Source organism: Tilletiopsis washingtonensis, assembly GCF_003144115.1.
Source record: "Tilletiopsis washingtonensis strain MCA 4186 unplaced genomic scaffold FA09scaffold_24, whole genome shotgun sequence".
NCBI classification, from domain to species: domain Eukaryota; kingdom Fungi; phylum Basidiomycota; class Exobasidiomycetes; order Entylomatales; genus Tilletiopsis; species Tilletiopsis washingtonensis.
In genome coordinates this window covers 106,773-124,556 of record NW_020312021.1, presented here as the reverse complement: position 1 = coordinate 124,556, position 17,784 = coordinate 106,773, and the positions used below count along the sequence as shown (strand labels likewise).

General features: G+C 67.6%; 5 protein-coding genes across 5 annotated transcripts; 2 read left to right on the top strand and 3 right to left on the bottom strand.

Annotated features, from left to right (window-relative positions):
* Positions 1-347: 347 nt before the first annotated feature.
* On the bottom strand, positions 348-1,356 carry FA09DRAFT_151607 (hypothetical protein). The gene has a single exon (XM_025739188.1). It carries the CDS (start codon positions 960-962, stop codon positions 387-389), a length of 576 nt encoding a protein of 191 aa, XP_025595418.1. The 5' UTR covers positions 963-1,356; the 3' UTR covers positions 348-386.
* Positions 974-6,230, top strand: FA09DRAFT_151601 (hypothetical protein). Its single transcript, XM_025739187.1, has 4 exons — positions 974-1,328; positions 1,385-5,111; positions 5,162-5,466; positions 5,524-6,230. The coding sequence occupies exons 1-4, from the start codon at positions 1,058-1,060 to the stop codon at positions 6,054-6,056; spliced, it is 4,836 nt and encodes a 1,611-aa protein (XP_025595417.1). The 5' UTR covers positions 974-1,057; the 3' UTR covers positions 6,057-6,230.
* Positions 6,231-6,275: 45 nt separating this feature from the next.
* FA09DRAFT_151629 (hypothetical protein) lies at positions 6,276-8,994 on the bottom strand. The gene has a single exon (XM_025739189.1). The coding sequence runs from the start codon at positions 8,806-8,808 to the stop codon at positions 6,457-6,459; it is 2,352 nt and encodes a 783-aa protein (XP_025595416.1). The 5' UTR covers positions 8,809-8,994; the 3' UTR covers positions 6,276-6,456.
* Positions 8,995-10,678: 1,684 nt separating this feature from the next.
* Positions 10,679-16,455, top strand: FA09DRAFT_326718 (hypothetical protein; the record flags this gene model as incomplete). Its single annotated transcript, XM_025741224.1, has 7 exons — positions 10,679-11,101; positions 11,228-11,720; positions 11,774-15,511; positions 15,578-16,027; positions 16,095-16,154; positions 16,228-16,301; positions 16,375-16,455. The coding sequence occupies 7 exons, from the start codon at positions 10,679-10,681 to the stop codon at positions 16,453-16,455; spliced, it is 5,319 nt and encodes a 1,772-aa protein (XP_025595415.1).
* On the bottom strand, positions 16,387-17,486 carry FA09DRAFT_332312 (winged helix DNA-binding domain-containing protein). The gene has a single exon (XM_025743407.1). It carries the CDS (start codon positions 17,449-17,451, stop codon positions 16,630-16,632), a length of 822 nt encoding a protein of 273 aa, XP_025595414.1. The 5' UTR covers positions 17,452-17,486; the 3' UTR covers positions 16,387-16,629.
* Between the last annotated feature and the right edge of the window lie 298 nt (positions 17,487-17,784).

Sequence of the window (17,784 nt, the reverse complement as noted above, 5' to 3'; positions counted from 1 at the left end):
GTGCAAACCAGTACAGCGTGCAGAGGCGCAATCCTCTGCCTGCCCCGGACCAGATACGGTGTTGAGTTCACGCGCGACGACTCTGGCCGTTCGAAGGGCCACGACCAGTGCCTCACGTTCACGCTCTGCCGCACCCCCGATCGAATCATCGCTCAGCAGCTTCTCTATTGCCTCGATAAGATTTTGAGAACAAAGGTGCGGCAACACCTCGACGGCAGAGGCAAGGGGCGAGGTCCTGATCTTTGGCAGAGGGGCGCCGCCGCGCACAGGCCGCGCCAGCGAGGCAGCGTGGGAACAGCGCGAGATGCACACTCCCCGACTCGCTCCTTTGCCGCATCCTTGCTTCTCACCACCTCCACTCACGATTATTCGCCGCCGACGCTCATTCATCTCGACCTGTGCGGCACATCGACCGCCATCGGCATCTGCTTAGACCGCTCACTGGCGCGTGCGGCACTTCTTCCGCCTAGCTCCAGCTGGTTGCACTTCGACGTTGCTCGCCGCGGCGTCAGGCGAGGCTGGCGCCCACGATCTCGTGCTGCGCGCCGCGCGGGCAGCCACGCTTGCGCGTCTAGATCGCTTGCCGGTCGGACGTCGGCAGCATGTCGCAGCTCCTGCTCTCCGAGCTGGCGCAGCTCTCCTCCGAGACGAAGCGCAAGCAGCCCGACGTGCGTGCCGCCGCCGATGCTGCCCTGGCGGCGCTGCGGGCCGACGAGCAGGCGCTGCTCACAGCCACACGCTCGGCAAAGGCAGGCACGCCCGCCGGCGATGTGGTGCTGCTTCGGCCCATTCTGCTGGTCTGCCAGGGAAAGGGCCAGCCGAAGAGCGTGGGCATTGCACTGGGCCTGTTGCAGCGCATGCTCGGCATGCGCATTGTGCCCGAGGTGAGTGCTCGGTCCGTTCGCTGTCTCTGGCTGCAGCAATCCAGCGGGCTGCGCACTGGGTGGCACCATCGGCCGCATGCATTCGCGTCAGACTTGCTTCGCCTCGCCTTCGTGTGGGAGGGTGGCTGCTGACTGCCCACCTCGTGCAGGCTGCGCTGCCCGAGCTCTCCGAGATGATCACCGGCCTGGCACAGTCGCGCAGCGACATTGAGATCCATCTGAAGCTGCTGCAGTGTGTGTCTGCGCTGCTTGCGGCGCACGCCAGCATCCACGGCGAGCTGCTCTCGCGCATCCTGCTCGTCTGCTTCCGCCTGCAGGAGAGCAAGGTGGCCGTCGTCAGCTCAACTGCCGCGGCAACGCTGCGGCAGGCCGTCATGACGGTGTTTGACAAGGTGCGAGACGAGGATGCCGTCTTGGCGGCACTGAAGGGAGGCGATGAAGATGGTCAGTCTGCTCGACGCTGCCGGCATCTGCGTTGCTGCTCACGCCCGATAGCACAGCGGCTGCTGCTGCGCCGCTGGCATGCATGACCATCGAGGTGCCGGGCGCCGAGGACGTGACGCTCTTTCCTTGCTCGCGCGATGCGTACTCGGTCATCGACGACCTCAACTCGCTGGCCAGCGGCAAGGGCGCTTCGTTCCTCGCGCTCGCCTCGCTGCCGCGTACCTTTGCGCTCGAGCTCATCGAGTCCATCCTGACGAACCATGCGTCGCTGTTTCGGCCCGCGACGCATCCGGAGCTGCTCCTATGCCTGCGACAGTCGACATGTCCGCTCCTCATCCGCTCACTCAGCGAGCCCGCCGTGTTTCCGACGACACTGCGCCTCATGCGCCTCCTCTTCGTGCTGCTGCGGCACTTCAGCGCCAAGCTGCGCGTCGAAGTCGAGATCCTGATGAGCATCCTGCTGCGCCTGCTTGCGCCGCCTGCTTCAAGCGAGACGGCCGAGGGGCAGCATCCGACGCCGCCATGGCAGCGCGTGCTGGCCATGGAGGTGGCACGCAGCCTGTGTCAGGACGGCGCGCTACTGCGCAATTTCTGGCGCTGGTACGACGGCAGCGACAATTCAGCCTCCGTCTTCACAGGCCTCGTCGATGCCCTGCACCGCCTCTCCATCGAGAATGCCGGCATCATTGGCCGCGCCGACGCCGCTGAGCAGATGAGCGGGCCTGAGGCGCCCGGCTCGCGCGCAAGCGTGGACAAGACACAGCCCGCACGATCTGGCTTCTACCAGGCGGCGCGCGGGGTGCTGGCTGGCGCGTCCGAGACGGGCGCTGGCCTGAGCCAGACGAGTGTGCCGGGCGTTCAGCTGCTCGACCAGCTCGACAAGATCGAGGCGCCGTCGCCGCCGCCCACGTACATCTACCTGCTGGCGCTGCAGAGCCTCACGCATCTGTCGCAGTCGATTGCGTCATTCGTGCTGCCAGCGTACAGCTCATACATCAACGCGTCGCCGCGTCTGGCCGGGCGCGCGCCGCCCGCCCTCGATCTCGACACATACGACGGGCCACAGCGCGACGAGCTCCTGCTGCTGCGCAGCATGATTCAGCAGGCCTGGCCGCTGCTGCTCGCGAGCTTCACATTCTTCCTCTCGGCCAAGTGCGACGATGTGCTCTTCAGCGAGGTGCTGGTGGCGCTGCGCAACTTCACCAACACCACGGGCGTGCTCAGCCTCACGGCGCCGCGGGATGCGTTGATCGCCTCGCTGGCGCGCTTTGCTGTGCCGCGCACCGTACTCAACCGCCTCGAGGAGGCGCGCCGAGCGAGCCGCGAGGACGACAGCAGCAGCGCCAACTTTGTGGCGCTGAGCGAGCGCAACGCCGCGTGCCTCAAGGCCATCACGCACATCTCATACTACCTCTCGGGCAGCCTGGCCTGGCGCGACATCCTCGAGACGCTGTGCGAGGCCGAGTACGTGCTGCGCCTGACGGGCTCGCGCCGGCGCAAAGGCGCGGCCAGCAGCGAAGGGCCCGAGGAGGGCGCGTACAGCCCGCGTGCATCGATGGCCTCGTTCGCCTCGCTCTCGACGATTGCTGCCGGCTTCCAGTCCGGCTCGGCGCTCGATGCCCGCACCAAGAAGCCCGCAGCGATGAGCGGCCTCGACACCGAGACACTGCTCTCGGACATCGCGCGCGTCTTTGAGAACACGGGCGCGCTGGACCAGGGCGCCTTGACAGGCTTCCTGCAGGCGCTCGTGGCGCTCGTCGCCGACGTCACTGGCGCGAGTCCGGCGGACCAGCCTCCGCGGCGACGCAACTCGGCGTCTGCCGCTGCGCCTCTGGCACGCTTTGCCTCGACGCAGCGCAGCTTCGCCATCACGAGTCTCGAGCTCGTTGCGATGCTCAACGTCGCGCGTCTGGCCGTCGCAGAGCCCGCATGCGGCTGGAACATCGTCGTGAGCCAGCTCGTGGACGTGTTCTCCGACAACGTCGTGCGAGCAGTCCTGCGCGTGCAAGCCTCCGAAGCCCTCGACAGCTTCCTGCTCGCCTGCATGGGCGTCCGCGACGCGGAGCTGGACGCGGCACGGTTGCAGAAGCAGGTCCTGCACGCTCTGGCGAAGCAAGCCGTGCTGCAGCCGCACCGTGCTGGCTCGACTGATCTCGAGGTGCGCAAGCTTGCACTCGAGGCACTGCTGCGCATCCTCGAGGCACACGGGCACGAGTTGACGACGGGCTGGGAGACAATCTTCCACGCTTGCTCCGCGGCGTGCGCTGGCACGACCTCCGAGCCGGAAGAGGGCACCGCTGCTGCTGCCGGCAGCGTCACCAGCTCGCGCGGCTCCATGCCCTTGATCAAGGCCGGCTTTGCCAGCCTGCAGCTCGTCTGCTCCGACCTGCTCTCGTCGCTCACGCTCGCACAGCTCGAGCTGTGCGCGTCGACGCTGACGTCCTTCAGCAAGCAGACGGAAGACATCAACGTCGCGCTCACGGCAAACGGCACGCTCTGGACCATCAGCGCGGAGCTCTCAAGTCGCACGGACCAGGGTGCCGATGCTCTCGCGCCGCTCTGGACGCATCTGCTGCGCTCGCTGCAGAGCGTCTCCGCGGACAGCCGCGCCGAGGTTCGCAATGGCGCCATCTCGAATCTGTTCCGCGTGCTGGAGCAGTACGGCAGCACGCTGGATGTCCGCACGTGGAGCACCGTCGTTCTGCCAGACATCATCTTTGCGCTGCTCAGCGCGCTCGACGAGGCCGCCCGTGCAGCTGCTACGCAGACGCCGGCCGCAGAACAGCAGGACCAGCTGGCAGCCACGCTAGGTACGCCGCAGAGCGCCGCCAAGCAGTGGAACGAGAGCCGCGTGCTGGCCTGGACCAACGTCGGCAGGATCGTGGCGCAGTATCTTGGCGACAAGATCAGCGTGGCGGACTCCTTCGAGGCGCGCTGGCAGGAGCTGCTGCAGCGCGCGCAGCGGGCCTTCCTCGAGAGCGCAGCGCCGGTGCCGCAAGCTGCCATGCTCGCGCTACATGGCATCGCCAGCGTCGACGCAGGGGGCGCGCTGCAAGCTGCGTGGGATGCCCTCTGGCGCGTCTTGACCGACGTCGGCCAAGCGCTTCCCGCTGCCGACGCCTCTCTGACGCAGGCCAACCTGCTGGCCTACGTGCAGACGGTGCAGGTCGTGTACGCGCGCCTTGCCGACGAATTGGAGTCTGCGCGCCTCGACGCCATGCTCTCGTGCCTGAAGGCCTGCGTCACATACTCTCGCAGCGCCGATCAGCCGCCCGACGTCGACGCACTCACGCCGGTGCAAGCAGCCGTGCGCGGATTCCTCAAGTCGATGCGCGTGCCTGTGGAGCTGCGCAGCCGCCTGCTGACCGATCTGGCCGAGTTCTCCACGCTGGCGTTTACCGTGGCACCGGCCGAGCATGCGCCGGGCATGCAGCGCCGCCAGCCCACCTACGTGGCGCTCCACCGGGCCTCTGCACAGGATGCGCTCGAGCGCTTCGAGGCCTTCAAGGGCTCCGTCGACGTCTACACCTCCGGTGCGCTCGACGCCGTGTTCGTCAGCCTGATGTTGCCGATCAAGCTCAAGTACGACTGCCCGGCGGCCAGTCGGCACGCCAAGGAGCCGCCGCGTCCGCTGTGGCAGAGCGCGGCCTTGACGTTCTGCAAGATTGCCCGCAGCTGCTGTCTGGCTCTGCAGCAGCACGGCGACGAGCTGCCGGACGAGCACGTGCACGCGCTCTGGAGACAGATCGTAGCAGTGTTCGAGGCGGCGCTGGGTGCCGACAAGTGAGTCCCTCGTCAGGCGCTACTTGCTGTGCGCTGACATGCTGGCTCAGCTCGCTCGGGCCCGCGCCCGGCAGCGAGGCGGCCGACCGCGACGAGGTCTTTGATCTTGTCCTCCTCGCAACGCTGGAGCAGGACATCCTGCCTTTCCTTGGCGGGCCGTGCGTGCCAACGGGCCTCATTGCGTCGCTGTGCGAGGCCCTCGCCCGCGCATCCTCGCTCTACGTGTCCGATGCCTCGCCGGGTCGAGACGCACGTCTCTCTGGCAGCGTCGCGCCCATCGTCGCCTCGCCGCGCGAGCACCATGCGTACTGGACGCTCGACCTGCTCTTCCTCATGTGCTCCGACAGGTGGTCAGGTGAGTCGGCGTCTCGTGAGCGCCTGGCGATTGCGCTTTGCTGACAGTGCACAACAGATCATCTGCCGTCGCGACAGCGAGTCGCGGCCGTCGCACTGCCGATCCTGCTGCGGCGCTGCAGCTCGAGTCTCGAGGCACACGCGGCCGACGCGCCGCTGCGAGGCATGGCCGCGGCACCGCGATTGCGCGACGAGGAGCTCGTCTACCTTCTCTCCTCGCTGCTCGATCTGCATCTATGGCCGGGCTGCATGGCGCAGGCCGAGGCGGAACGACGACCCGACAGCGCCGCCTCGTCGGCGCTGCGCGACCTCGTGCAGCAGTCGCCGCGTGCACATCTCTTTGCGCTGCACCCCATGCTCTGCGCGCTCCTCGCTCTGCGGCCACCTGCCGGCGCTCCGCTGCCGCCGCCTGCGCTCGCCGGCACGAGCCGCCAGCTCAGCGTGCCCGTGCGGCTACCCGAGCATCTGCGCAGCGCACACGTCGGCACCGCCAACCCGCTCGGCAGCGCACGGCTCGAGCGTGCAGGGGCACAGGACCCTCAGGCGCTTGTACTGCGTCTCTTGCGTGTGCTCGGGGATCAGTGGGTGTAGGGGTGCTCGGGGCCGGCGGGAGATGGACAGGGTATAATGCGATGCGCCGCGTGTGGGATGACCCTCGAATGTGACTTCACATTCCGGCCTCCAGCTCCTCCCTCGAGTCTGATGGGTGGAACGCCAATCGAGGCCTCAGCAGCGCTCCGATGTCGCCTGCTTCTTCGTGTGAGAGGCAGGGGTACGACGTGGTGCTGACGCTAAGCGACTCGATGCAGAGCAGATTGCCCTCCTCCGGCCTGATCTCCGTCTTCGCAGCACGCGGAGGCGCAGCCAGGTTCATCCAAAGAAGAAGCGGCTGCACCTCGGGCTGCTCCTCGTTGTGCGGCGAGTCCGACCGCTTGCGCTTCAGGCCGTGCGAAAAGGCGACTTCGCCCAGAAATCCACCCTGCGCAGAAAGTCAGCAACGGAAGACCATCTGCAGATCTGCTGGCTGACCTTTACGCGATTCTTGACCTGCACGTAGATTGCGGTGAACGGGTGGTCGCAGAGGCGATCGGTGCCGTGTCGCGGGCCTGTCCACGCCGGGATGACTGGACGAGAGGGCGTCAGCCAGGAGCATTGCGCCGTCCAAGCCAGAGCAAATGCGGCGCGGGAGAAGACCTGCAAGCGCCGGCCATGCAGCGCGCTCGTCGTGTTCAGCGCCGGACTCACCAAGATCCCAGTCTGCCTGACCCGCGGCGCCCTTGTAAGCAATTCCCGTGATGAACGCCGCTTTGAGCAGCTGCTGCGACGGCGACGAACAGCGCTTGTCCAGGGAGAACCAGCGCGAGAAGTGCATGAGGCAGGCGCCCAGCCTGTCGTCGAGCTGAGAGGCGACCTCGGGGCCCAGGAGCGAGGACACAAACTCGTGCACGGTGATGATCGAATCTTCCTGCCACGCTCCCTTGTCCGCAGGGTCGGAAGCGCCGCACAGCTCGTCGCGACGTGGCTCGAGGACGCGGTCGTAGGCGATGCTGGTGATGATCTGTGATGCGAGTTCGCGAGCGACTCCGTTGGTGATGGAGACCATGTGGCAACAAAGCCTCCGCAGCGTTGCACACGCCGCTGCCCAGACCACGGACTCGGGGTGACGGAGGGCGAGGATGCGTCGTGCCGCAGATGCCAGAATTGGCTCTTCGGGAAAGCCAGACGTGAAGCGATAGTCTGCTTCTTCCGACACCTGTTCGAAGTCGTAGACGACTCGCATGTGATGCCGAATCTCCTGTTCCTCGATCTTGTCGGCGGCTTCTTTGAACCGCAGCCATTGTGGCAGCACCACTCGCTGCGACAGTAGCACCGTCATCTGTGCCCAGCCGACAGTCGACCCGGGCCACAACATCAGCTCGCCGTTCGTAAGCTTCGCCTCTGCGAGTCGGAGACAGTCGTCGAGGGAAGCCGAGCTGTGCGGGAGCGTGGCCCACAGAGGACGGCCGATGGAGCAGGCGACTTCAAAGCTCGAGAGCTCTGCCAGACTGCGCTGGCTGAGCGGCCTATCGCCAGCGAATGTCCTGAACGACGGGTGGAGCGGGAAATCGACGAACGGGACGAATGACCGTACGCCGTGACGAGTGAAATTGGACCAGACGAAGCCCGGCGTCGCCGCCGGAGCACTGCCAAGGCTATCGGCGAACAGGAGCCAGATGCGCTCCGCAGCCGGAGACCAAGCGCGTAGCACGTCGAGAATGAGGGCTGTGAATTCGGCGGAGGAGGCGCCGGGCACGAGCGCCGAGAGCTCGTCGAGGCCCAGGACGAAGTATGCACGCGGCGGCAGCATGATCCGTCGGGTCGCACTGCGCAGCGCATCGTAAAGCTTCTCAGGCGAAAATAACTCATTAAGCATCCAGAGATCGTGGAAGCGCGCATCGACGGCGCGCAGGAAGTCTCTCCGCTTGCTCTGCGCTGCCTCGTATTCAGACGGCAGCATCTCGGCGGTGCTCGTACGCTCCGAGAGCTCGGCGAAGCGGCTGCGGGCCTGCAGCGATTCCAGACTGCCGAATTGCTCCGCGACGATCTCGAAGAAGGCGCAGAAGAAGAGTAGCAGGCACACACGTCGGTCGCAAGGACGGGACTTGAAAGAGACCTTGCTGCGCAGGAGCTTGAGTTCGTCTCCGGCAGGCATGGACGAGCTCGTCGGCAGAGCCAGGCTGATGTTGAAGCCTACAATCGGCTCGCTGACGCTGTCTGTCGCTGATGCGCAGAGCTCGTGCAGCAGCCGCGACTTGCCCATGCCGCTGCTCTGGTAGAGCTGAAAGCAGCGCACGGCCGGGTGAGACAGGCTCTTCGCGATGATGGACTCCTCATGCTCGCGGATCTTGCTCTTGATCTTCACCAGCGCACCGCCGAGGAACGGAGCGTCGTAGAAAGCGACATGGCGGGCGTGCCGTGCGGCCGCCTTCCGATCGGGTTCGAAAGCGGCCGGCGGTAGGACGTAGCGACGAAGGAGCATGTGCGTGCCGAAGTCAGCTGGGTCGGCGGCGGCGTACTCTGCCTCGAGCGCTGTCCTACGCGCGACGTCCGTGCTGCGTGACCAGGCCAAGGAGGACTCGAAGCGTCGAGTCTCAGGGGTGAAAGAAGGAGTCTTGCTGCCGTCGGTGCTGCGTCCAGTCGGACTATACAGCAGACTCAGGAGCCATCGGGGAGCGTCCAGCTCGCCTCGATACACAGAACCCTCGACGAGCTCGCACAGCTCCCGGATCAGCGATACGCCGCTCTCGTTCATCATCTCGAATGCGCTCTTCTTCGCTGCGTCATCCTTGAACACTTCGAGCATGAAGCGCGCGCCACGCACGCGCGTTGCGCCGAGGCGGCGCAGCCATGCGTCAAGCTCGTCGTCGCGCTGCGCCTCGGTCTGTGCCGCTTCCTCGACTGAAGCATCCCCTTCCTGCGCCTCGGCGACTCCAGCGCTTGAGCCTCGGGCTTGCGAACGATACTGCACGCGCGTGGATGTGGCCTCGTCTGCCGCTAGGTTCAGCACGCGCATCTCGGTGACGTCTCGCGCAGGACTCACCATCGCTCATGCGGTCTCGAGGCCCGACGACTGTGCCTTCGTCTGCAACAGTGGGTCAGCCTCATTGTTTCTGAGCCGCGTCGATCCACGCTGGTTCTCACCATCGCTCGACAAAGCAGTCTCGTCATCCATCTCTGCGAGTTCAGTCTCGTTGCGGGCGACTTGACGTGTGGGCGGGTCAGCCAGACGTTCTGAAGCAATGACATGCGCTCCTCACCACCGAGCGCGGGAACACTCGGGCCGCTCATCACGCTGTCGCGGACGTTCGTCTCGCTGCTGGAGGCTACGCGTGCGAAACAAGGTCAGCCAAGAGTCTCGACGACGACGGCACGCCGCAACACTCACTCTTGATCTTCTCCACCTCCTCCATCTTGCTAGCGCTCAGCAGGGACGGAAGACGGCGACGAGGCTTGATTATGCCAAGGCAAGCGAAGCGCTGCCGTTGCCGAAGTCGGGCGGCTCCCGCTGGACAGGGTCCAGGTCGAGATGCGGGGCGGACCGAGTTGGCTTGGGCTTGTGCGCGCCCGTGCGACGCCGGCTGCCCGCTCTGTGAGCGCGCCGAAAAGAAGAGGCGAAGGCGAGCGGAGAGCGGAAGGGGCGGCGAACAGAGAGGGACAGAGCTGACGAGTGGGAAACGTCAGATTGCGCCGCTGCAAGGCTCTCTCGTCGGTGAGGGCAAGACGTACAGGAAGCTGGGCAACTGGAGAGGCGAGTGAGGAGAGGCGTGCGGCGTGGCACGAGGTCAGATGCGAGGGCCGTGGAGGAGCAGGCGAAGGCTGCCGGAGCGAGATAAGGGCGTGGAGCGAAGCTGAAGCAAAGGCTGCTGCGCCTGGAGAGTGGTGCGGGTGAGGAGGGAAGCCGTCGTCGACGCCGAGCAGCAGGCAGCGCTGTAGAGAGACAGCTCGGCAGCAAGGGCAGAGGCACGCTGCATCTGGGCTGCGCTGAACGCTGCTGCTGCTTTCACTCAGCGTGCAACTGAACTGCCTCGGGAGCAGCTCCAGCGTGCAGGCACCCAGCGTGCAAGCAAAGGCCTTCAGTTGGAGCATAGGCTGGGAACCTTGCCCTTTCGGTGCGGCAAGGCTGTCACCCAGCGTCAGGGGCGAGCACTGAGCTGGCTAGATCGGGATGCAGCGCCGCTACAGAGCAGCATGCGGCCAGCCGCAACGCCCACGCCTGCCAAACTCGGCGCGTCGCCGCAAGCACGCGTGACTTGACGGCCGGCCCTTCCAGCCTCCAGCCGCAGTCGGCTCGGCTCTGGGCAAAGCTCTCCTTCTGCCAGACTGCGGCGACGATGACACGTCGTGTGCTATGGGTGCCTGACTTGGGCGCTGTGCTTGAGACGAGGCGAGGGCAGCGGAGGCAGCGGGCAGGAAGAGGCGTGAGGACCTATGCACGGAGCGTGGGAACAGCCGGGGCGTGTGCGTCATCCGGCGCAAGGTGCGCGCAGGGGCCGCCGGCCGCTCGGCTGATGCGTTTCCTCATCGTTCGGGCGCGGCATCGCGAGCCATCCTCCACTCCACCACACGACACCGCCCGGCCTGCACTGCAACTCTGCCTCTCTCGCTGCCGGCTCACTCCGCCGCACAGCCCTCGCCCACGCTTCCTCGTCCGCCGCCGCCGCCGCGCCCGCGCCATGGCCAAGGGCAGCAAGGGCGGCAAGTCGTCCGCCTCGGCGGGCACGCGCAAGAAGAACGCCAAGCTCGCGCTCAAAAAGGCCGGCGTCGACCCCGACGCGGCACCCAAGCCGCCGCAGCGCGGCCAGAAGGGCAGCGGCGGCGGCGGCCGGCGCAGCAAGAAGGAGCCGCGCAAGAAGGTCTTTGTGCCGCCGCCCAAGCCGCCCGCGCCGCCGCCCGACCCGCTCGACGACTACGGCCTCGCCAGCAGCCTGCCGCCGGCGCTCGTCGTGCTCACGCGCAAGGCCAGCAAGAAGGACGTCGTGACGCGCACGCGCGCCTGCGAGGCCCTCCACGCCTGGGTCGCCGGCGCCGAGCTCGAGGGCGAGACGCTCGGCGAGGAGGAGCGCAAGGAGACCGAGGTCATCTGGCTGACGTGCTGGGTGAGTAAGCGGCGTCAGACGTGGTAGCAGGAGCCGCACAGAGGTGTCCGTGTGCGATCAGGCCGTCCGCTCGCAGGAGGCAGCGGCAAAGCGGAAGCATCGCAGGCTGACGCATCGTGCCTCCAGGCACACCTCTTTCCTCGTCTCTCCATCTCGCCCACGCGGCGGCTGCGCTATCTCGCAGCCTCGATCCATGCCGCGCTGCTCGAGCAGGCACACACGCGCTCCGAGCTCGTCACTGTGCCGGCGTATGTGCTCTCGACGCTGGCGCCGCTCGCCGTGCTGGCACACGACACGGACCGGCGTGTGGCGCGTGCCGCAAAGGCGGCGCTCGACGGCTCGACGCGCTGGTCCGGCGCCGGCGAGGACCGCCTTGACGTGCGGTACGAGCTGCACACGCTGCTGCCACACCTCAAGCTGCTCCTGCTCAGCCCGTCGCCTGCCGCCGCGCTGCATGCCGCAGGGCCCAGCCAGCCGAGCGCGCCTGGAACGCCGGGCACGAGCACGCCAAGCGCGCTTGACGCCAAGAACCGCGACGATGGAAGCATTGAGGAGGACGTGCGCACCACAGACGGGCGACTAGCCGCAGGCGCAGCTGGTGCGCTCTGCTGGATCATCGGTGAGTCTTGGACAGCACGCCGCGTGCGCTGTGCGTGCTGACGGCATCTGCAGTTTCACATTCCGCGCCGCTGCCGCTCGACGACTTTGAGGAGATCCTGGCGTCTTCGGCGCTGTGGAATCTCCTGCAGCCGCCGGTGGCAGCAAGCAGTGCAGCAGGCCGTCTGCACGCTCGGCCAGCGGAGGCCGACTTGCTGCCTGGCTCTGTCGGCGCCGAGGCACCACTGGCGCGCGCTCGCGCATGGGCCATCATTGCAGCGCTCGTCTCGTCGCCCGAGCGCGCTGCCCTGGACTGCGCACTGCCGGCCTTCGGGCCCGTCGCCATCCGTGCAATCTGGGCAGAGACGGACGCGACGTGCGCACGCGCCGCACTCGACGCCCTGCTGCCCCTGCTGCGCATCAAGCCGGAGACGTGGACGATGCGCGAGGACGACGATGAGTCGGACGAGGAGGAGGAAGACGAAGAGGAGCCCAGCGCAGTCGCCGACGAGGTCGAGGCTGACGACGACTCGGACGAGGTCAGCGCGGCGTCCGACTCGGACGACGACGAGGCTGGCTCGTTGCCGGCGAAGGCTCCGAGCGTTGCTGCAGTGCGGAGCGTCAGCCAGCCACGCGCGCTGCGCCCCTTCCAAGGCTGGCTGCGCTCTGCATGCGCTGGGCTGCCGTCGCTCTCATACCCGACGGTCCTTGTGCTGCTCTCGACGCTGCCCGTGACGCTGCTGGCGCCCACAGCCGAGCACTCGAGTGCCATCCTCGACTCGCACTGGGCTGGCCTGCAGGCGCGTGCCGGCTCGGACCCGCAGGCACTCCGCGCCTGCATCGCAAGCTTTGCCGAGTGCGTCGCCTTTCTCGCCAGCCGCGTGGCGCGCAACGAGGATGCACAGGCCGACGAGGCGAGCGTGCTGGCAGATGCGCAGCTCGCCAAGCCGTGGCAGGCCTTTGTGCTCGACGACGGCAGCATCGGCGCCGATCTCGTGCCGCCGCGTGCGCGTGCTGCCCTCGACCCTGCGCAGCCCATCTCTGCTGCTGTCAAGCGCCTCGCCTCGCTGGCCGAAGATGGCTCCGTCGCGGCTCCCTTCCTCGCGCGCGTCCGTGCCACGCTGCAGCAGCTGGCTCAGCCCGATGCAGACGCCGATGCCCTCTTCCGTGCCGTGCGCTGCCTCAGCGCGATTGGCACCGCCGGCGCGCCCAACGGCCTCGAGCAGCGCGTTTCGGACCTGGTGCAGGACGTGTCGGGCACGGCGGCCAATGTGCTGTGCGCCTCGCCCGAGGAGACATGGCTTGCACCGCTCGTCTCTCTCCTCGCCGCGCTCATGGGCAGCTTCGCCGATGCACATGTCGATCTGCTCGAGGTCCTCGGACGTGCCGCGCGCGACGTGCTGCCGCCTGCGATGCATCGCGGCAGCGTCTCCGCTCCGGCCGCTGCTGCCTTCTACGCCGCATATCTGCCAATGGTGCAGGACGCGTCGGAGCGCAGTGCCGTCTGGATCAGCGCGCTCGAGTCTGTCAGTCCGCAGGGCGGTCTCGACACCGATGCTCTGCAGGCACTCTTCGGCGCCGCAGACTCGCTGCCTGCTGCGCTGCTCTCGGAGGGCGAGACGGGCTCGACGCGCCTGGACCAAGAGGTGCTGGCCCTCGTGGCCCGGGCGCTCAAGACCGGCTCGCTCAAGCAGTCGGAGCAGGCCGTGCTGGGCCGCCTGCTGGACCGTCCCGAGCCGTTCGTTACGCGGCAGACGGCCGATGCGCTGCTGCTCGAGCTCGTTACGGCGCTCAAGTCGGGAGCGCGCGCCGATATCGCCACGGTGCTGGCGCTCCTCGAGGCGTGGGGCTCGTCGCGCGAGCGCACGCAGCGCCTCGTGACCGACCCGGCGCTGCAGGGTGCGGCGGCGGCAATCTTCGGCCTGGCGTATCTCGACGCCTCGCCCGAGTACGGCACGTCTGCGGCACGCGTATGGGCGTCGCTTGCCGACGAGCAGGGCGCACCGCAGGCTGCAGCAGCGATGCTGCGCGAGCGCGTGTCGCAGCTTGACACGCCGCTGCGCTCGCTGCTGCGTGCTGCCGAGGCCCTGCCGGCTGGTGCGGGTGGCCTGGCCATCCTGCCCGACGAAGAGAGCATGGCGGAGTGCCTGGCTGCTGCCTGCGCCTACGCGCCGCCGCCCGCTCTCGCGGTCGTCGATGCGCTTGTGCCGCACGCCGGCAGCTCAGGCGCGACGGGTGGACCGTACGACACTGCTGGCCTCTCTTCCTACGCTCGCGCTCTCGTTGTGCTCGTCGACGTGCTCCGTCGAGACCGTGCGCTCGCACGCGCTGCGCCATGGACATTGGCGCACGCCGTGTACCTGGCCCTCGCCGCCGAGGATGCAACGCTTCTTCCCGGCGCATCACCCACGCTCTTTGCTCCATCGGTCAGCGAGCAGAGCCTCGCGGCTCACGCTGTCGCAGCCGTCAACGTGGCCACGACGGCGGTGGCGTCGCTCGCCGATGCCGTCACCGACGCCTGGCACGCTGAGGTCGCAGAGACGCTCAAGAAGGGCAGCGCCAACGGCTCGGGTCTTGCCTCCTCGCTGCAAGTCGCGTACTCCATCGGCCACGCACAGGGCGCACGAGTCTTCGCACGTCTGCTCGCTGGCGTGCTGAGCTTCAGTGCTGCCGGCGCCACGGCGGGCAGCACGTGGCTGCGTCTCGGCCAGGTCATCCAGACGACAAAGCCGGCGCTGGCCGGAGCGCTGATGCGCACAGTGCGCCCGACGGTGCTTGCTGCGCCGCTCTACGACCGCGTGCGCAACGAGCTTGTGGCCAACCTCGCTGGCGTGCCTGCAGCGCGGGCCGAATCTGCCGGCCTGCCACTGCTGCGCCTCCTCGTCGCCGCGGCACCGCCTGCAGATGCAACGGTGGCGCTGGTGCCGCCGCAACGAGCGCTGCTTTTCCTGCAGAACGTGCAGAAGTGGCTCGCGGCCGACGACGTGGAGCTGAGCGACGAGCTGCACGTGCGGCTCAGCGAGGTGCTGCTCGAGCTGCTGCCCATCGTCGAGGGCATGCCTGGCTCGCATCTGGAGCTTATCTGCGACGTGCTCGAGGCGCAGCTCGACGCCGCGGCGTGGAGCGATGCACACGCCATGCACGCTGCTCTCCGCCTCCTCGAGGCGCTGGAGGAGCGATCGGCACACGCCGAGGCACTGCGCCTCGTGTGGAAGGAGCGCTCGAAGCCGATCCGCGCGCTGCTTGCGCCACTCTTCCTGCAGCACATGAGCGAGGCGGGCGCGCCGTTCGATGTCGTCGCCCAGCTGCTCTCTCATCTGGTCCGCCGACTGCCCGACGATGCATTCGAGGGCCAGGAGGCGGCGCTCGTCGAGGCGCTGCAGTCGCGCCGCCAGTGCGTGCAGCTTGCGGCCTATCGGCGGCTCTCGCTGTGCATCCGCTCGCGCGTGGCTGCACTCGTGCTCGACGCGGCACTCGAGCCCGAGATGGCCGCCGGCGCCTCTGCGCTCCCCGATGCGCTCATCGGCGTCTGCTGCATGCGCAGCAAGGGCGAGCGCGTATCCACGAGCGACGACGAGGAGGCACTGCCAAGCGACCAGGACGGCTCGAGCTCGCCGCCGCCGCTCTCCTTCTTCCTCGCCTGGCTGGCGGTGTTTGAGCACTTCGAGGAGGCCAGCCTGTCGCTGCGCAGTGCCTTTGCCGCGCAGCTCGAGAAGCGCGAGCTGCTGGAGAGCGAGCTGCTGCCGGGCCTGTTCGAGTGGATGAGTCCGCTGGAGATGCGCGGCTGGGCGGTCGAGGAGGTGTACCTGGACGGTGAGTGCCTGCCCGTGCGGACCTCTGGCGCTTGGGATGTGCGCTGACACAGTGCGCTATCCGCAGACGTCGTCTTTGCATCCTCGGCCGCGCTGCCGCTGCTGGCGGCGCACCTGTACCACCGTGCCCTGACGCACACGCCCGTCGGCGTGCGCAAGCACGTGCAGTCGCTGCGCAACCGCAGCCTCAGCACGCAGATCACGCAGCTCACCTCTCGGCACTTTACGCCGCTCCTGGCCGCGGCGGAGCTGGCGCATCTGCGGGCGCCCGAGGCGCGGGCGACACTCGAGGGCGAAGGGCTGGGCGTGCGCATCACGGCCAGCAACGACGTCGTGGCGACGTATACCGTCGACGAGCACGACATGCAGATTGCAGTCTCGATCCCCGCAGACTTCCCACTCCACGGCGTCGAGGTCAAGGACGTGAAGCGCGTCGGCGTCACCGAGGCGCAGTGGCGCGCATGGCTGCTGGCTACGCAGCAGCTCCTCACGGGCAAGAACGGCCTGATCTACGACGGTGAGCACGAGCATGGCCAGATGCCAGCGCGGTTCTGCAGTGCTGACGCCGTGCGCCTCTTGTGCAGCGCTGCTGCTCTTCAAGCGCAACGCCGAGGCCAAGTTTGCCGGCTACGAGGACGCCGAGTGTGAGTGCTGCGCTGGCCGGCGAGAGACGAAGATGCTCCGAGTCTGACTGCTGCATGCTCTGCTCGCCCGCAGGCGCCATCTGCTACTCGATCATCGGCGACGGCTCGCTGTCGCTGCCGACGAAGAAGTGCAAGACGTGCCACAAGGTGCGTCGTGCTTCGCGCCTTACGACAGCCGCAGCATCTCCCTCCCACACTCACGTCTTCGCGCCTTGCACAGGGCTACCACTCGAGCTGCCTGGTCAAGTGGGTCGTCTCCTCGGGCTCATCGACGTGTCCGATGTGCCGCGCCATGCTGTAGTCTGTCGCCACATCGTCCATCCCACCCTCCTCGCGCCTCCCGTCTGCCGTCTCCCCCACAGCATCCTCCCTCTCTCAACACACGCACGACCACCGCATGATCTGTCCTCTTTCTCTCCACTCCTGCAACACATCTACCCATCCCCCGGACTCGCAGCTCGAGGGCAGTCTCGTGTCATTCGAGCGCCATATGCACGGCTGCGAGGGAGTAGTAGCGTCGCTGCGGCGCGCCGTCGTCGAGCCAGAGGAGACCCTGGGCATTGCAGACCTCGTCGAGCGCGCGTTCGGCACGCTCGAAGGTCCATTCGCCTTTGAGCATGCTCGGTACGGCGGGCAGGAGGGCGTGCATGTCGAGGTACGGCAGTCCGGCTGCGTCGCGCGGGATGTGTGTCGGCGGCGTCGCCAAGAGCGCCAGCAGCACTCCTGCGCTCTCATCTAGGGCAGCCGGGAGCGTGCGCACAAAGGTGCGCTTGCCCAGCGCGACGAGTTCGTAGCCAGCGCCGAGCGGCTTGAGCGTCTTGAGTGCGCGCGCCACGTCGTCGGGCGAGATGCCGGCCTCGGCCTGCGTCGCGGGCGTCTTGCCCGTGCGCAGCCGCGTGACGGCGACGCAGAGATCGTGAATGTCGATGAGGCCGCCGTTGAGTGCCCGCGTGCTCACGGCCACATCGACAATCTGCACCGCCAGCGCATACGTCCACTCGCCCAGCCCCAAGGCCTCCCACACTCCTCCGCCGCCGCCGCGCGACGTGCTGGCGAGCGGGTCGACGCCCAGCGCAGCACACATCTGCTGGAAGGACTGCCGAAAGGAGGCATCGTGGCTCGAGAGAATCTCGGCGCGATGCGAAGCGGCAAAGTCGCGCAGCGCGGAGGAGAAGGAGGCCAGCTGTGCGCGCAGCTCGGCGAGCGAGGCAGAGGAGAGGTCGGAGGAGAGGGCGCCGTAGGCCTGCGTCGAGTGCGCCGAGCGCTCAAGCGCCGCAAGGCCGGGCCCGCGACGCATGACCTCTGCGCACGCGGAGCGGCGGGCGGGAGAGCGGCGGCGGAGAGGGAAGAGACGAGAGGCCGCAGTGTGTGTGGAGGTGGTGGGAGAGAAGCAGGAAGCGCGCTTGCCATGCACGCTGCAGTGAGTGGCACGGGGCCGGGCCGTGCGCCGCGCGCCGCCACACGGCTCCAGGCGCGCTTTACGCCAGCTCCTCCCATAGACAGGCCAGGGAACTGCGTGACATTCGTGATGCGCACCTGCGCACCACCTCGACAACCGGGAGGGGAGCACGGGACGGGAGGGGGAAAGAGAGAGAGGGAGTGAACGGACAGAGTGGTGGGTGGGGTGGGG

Bases quoted from the DNA above. Each gene is read 5' to 3' on its own strand.
- FA09DRAFT_151607 (XM_025739188.1), bottom strand. From the start codon at position 962: ATGCGGCCGATGGTGCCACCCAGTGCGCAGCCCGCTGGATTGCTGCAG.
- FA09DRAFT_151601 (XM_025739187.1), top strand. From the start codon at position 1,058: ATGATCACCGGCCTGGCACAGTCGCGCAGCGACATTGAGATCCATCTG. The intron at 1,329-1,384 runs GTCAGTCTGCTC...CCGATAGCACAG, and splicing joins GAAGGGAGGCGATGAAGATG to CGGCTGCTGCTGCGCCGCTG. The intron at 5,467-5,523 runs GTGAGTCGGCGT...AGTGCACAACAG, and splicing joins GTGCTCCGACAGGTGGTCAG to ATCATCTGCCGTCGCGACAG.
- FA09DRAFT_151629 (XM_025739189.1), bottom strand. From the start codon at position 8,808: ATGCTCGAAGTGTTCAAGGATGACGCAGCGAAGAAGAGCGCATTCGAG.
- FA09DRAFT_332312 (XM_025743407.1), bottom strand. From the start codon at position 17,451: ATGCGTCGCGGGCCCGGCCTTGCGGCGCTTGAGCGCTCGGCGCACTCG.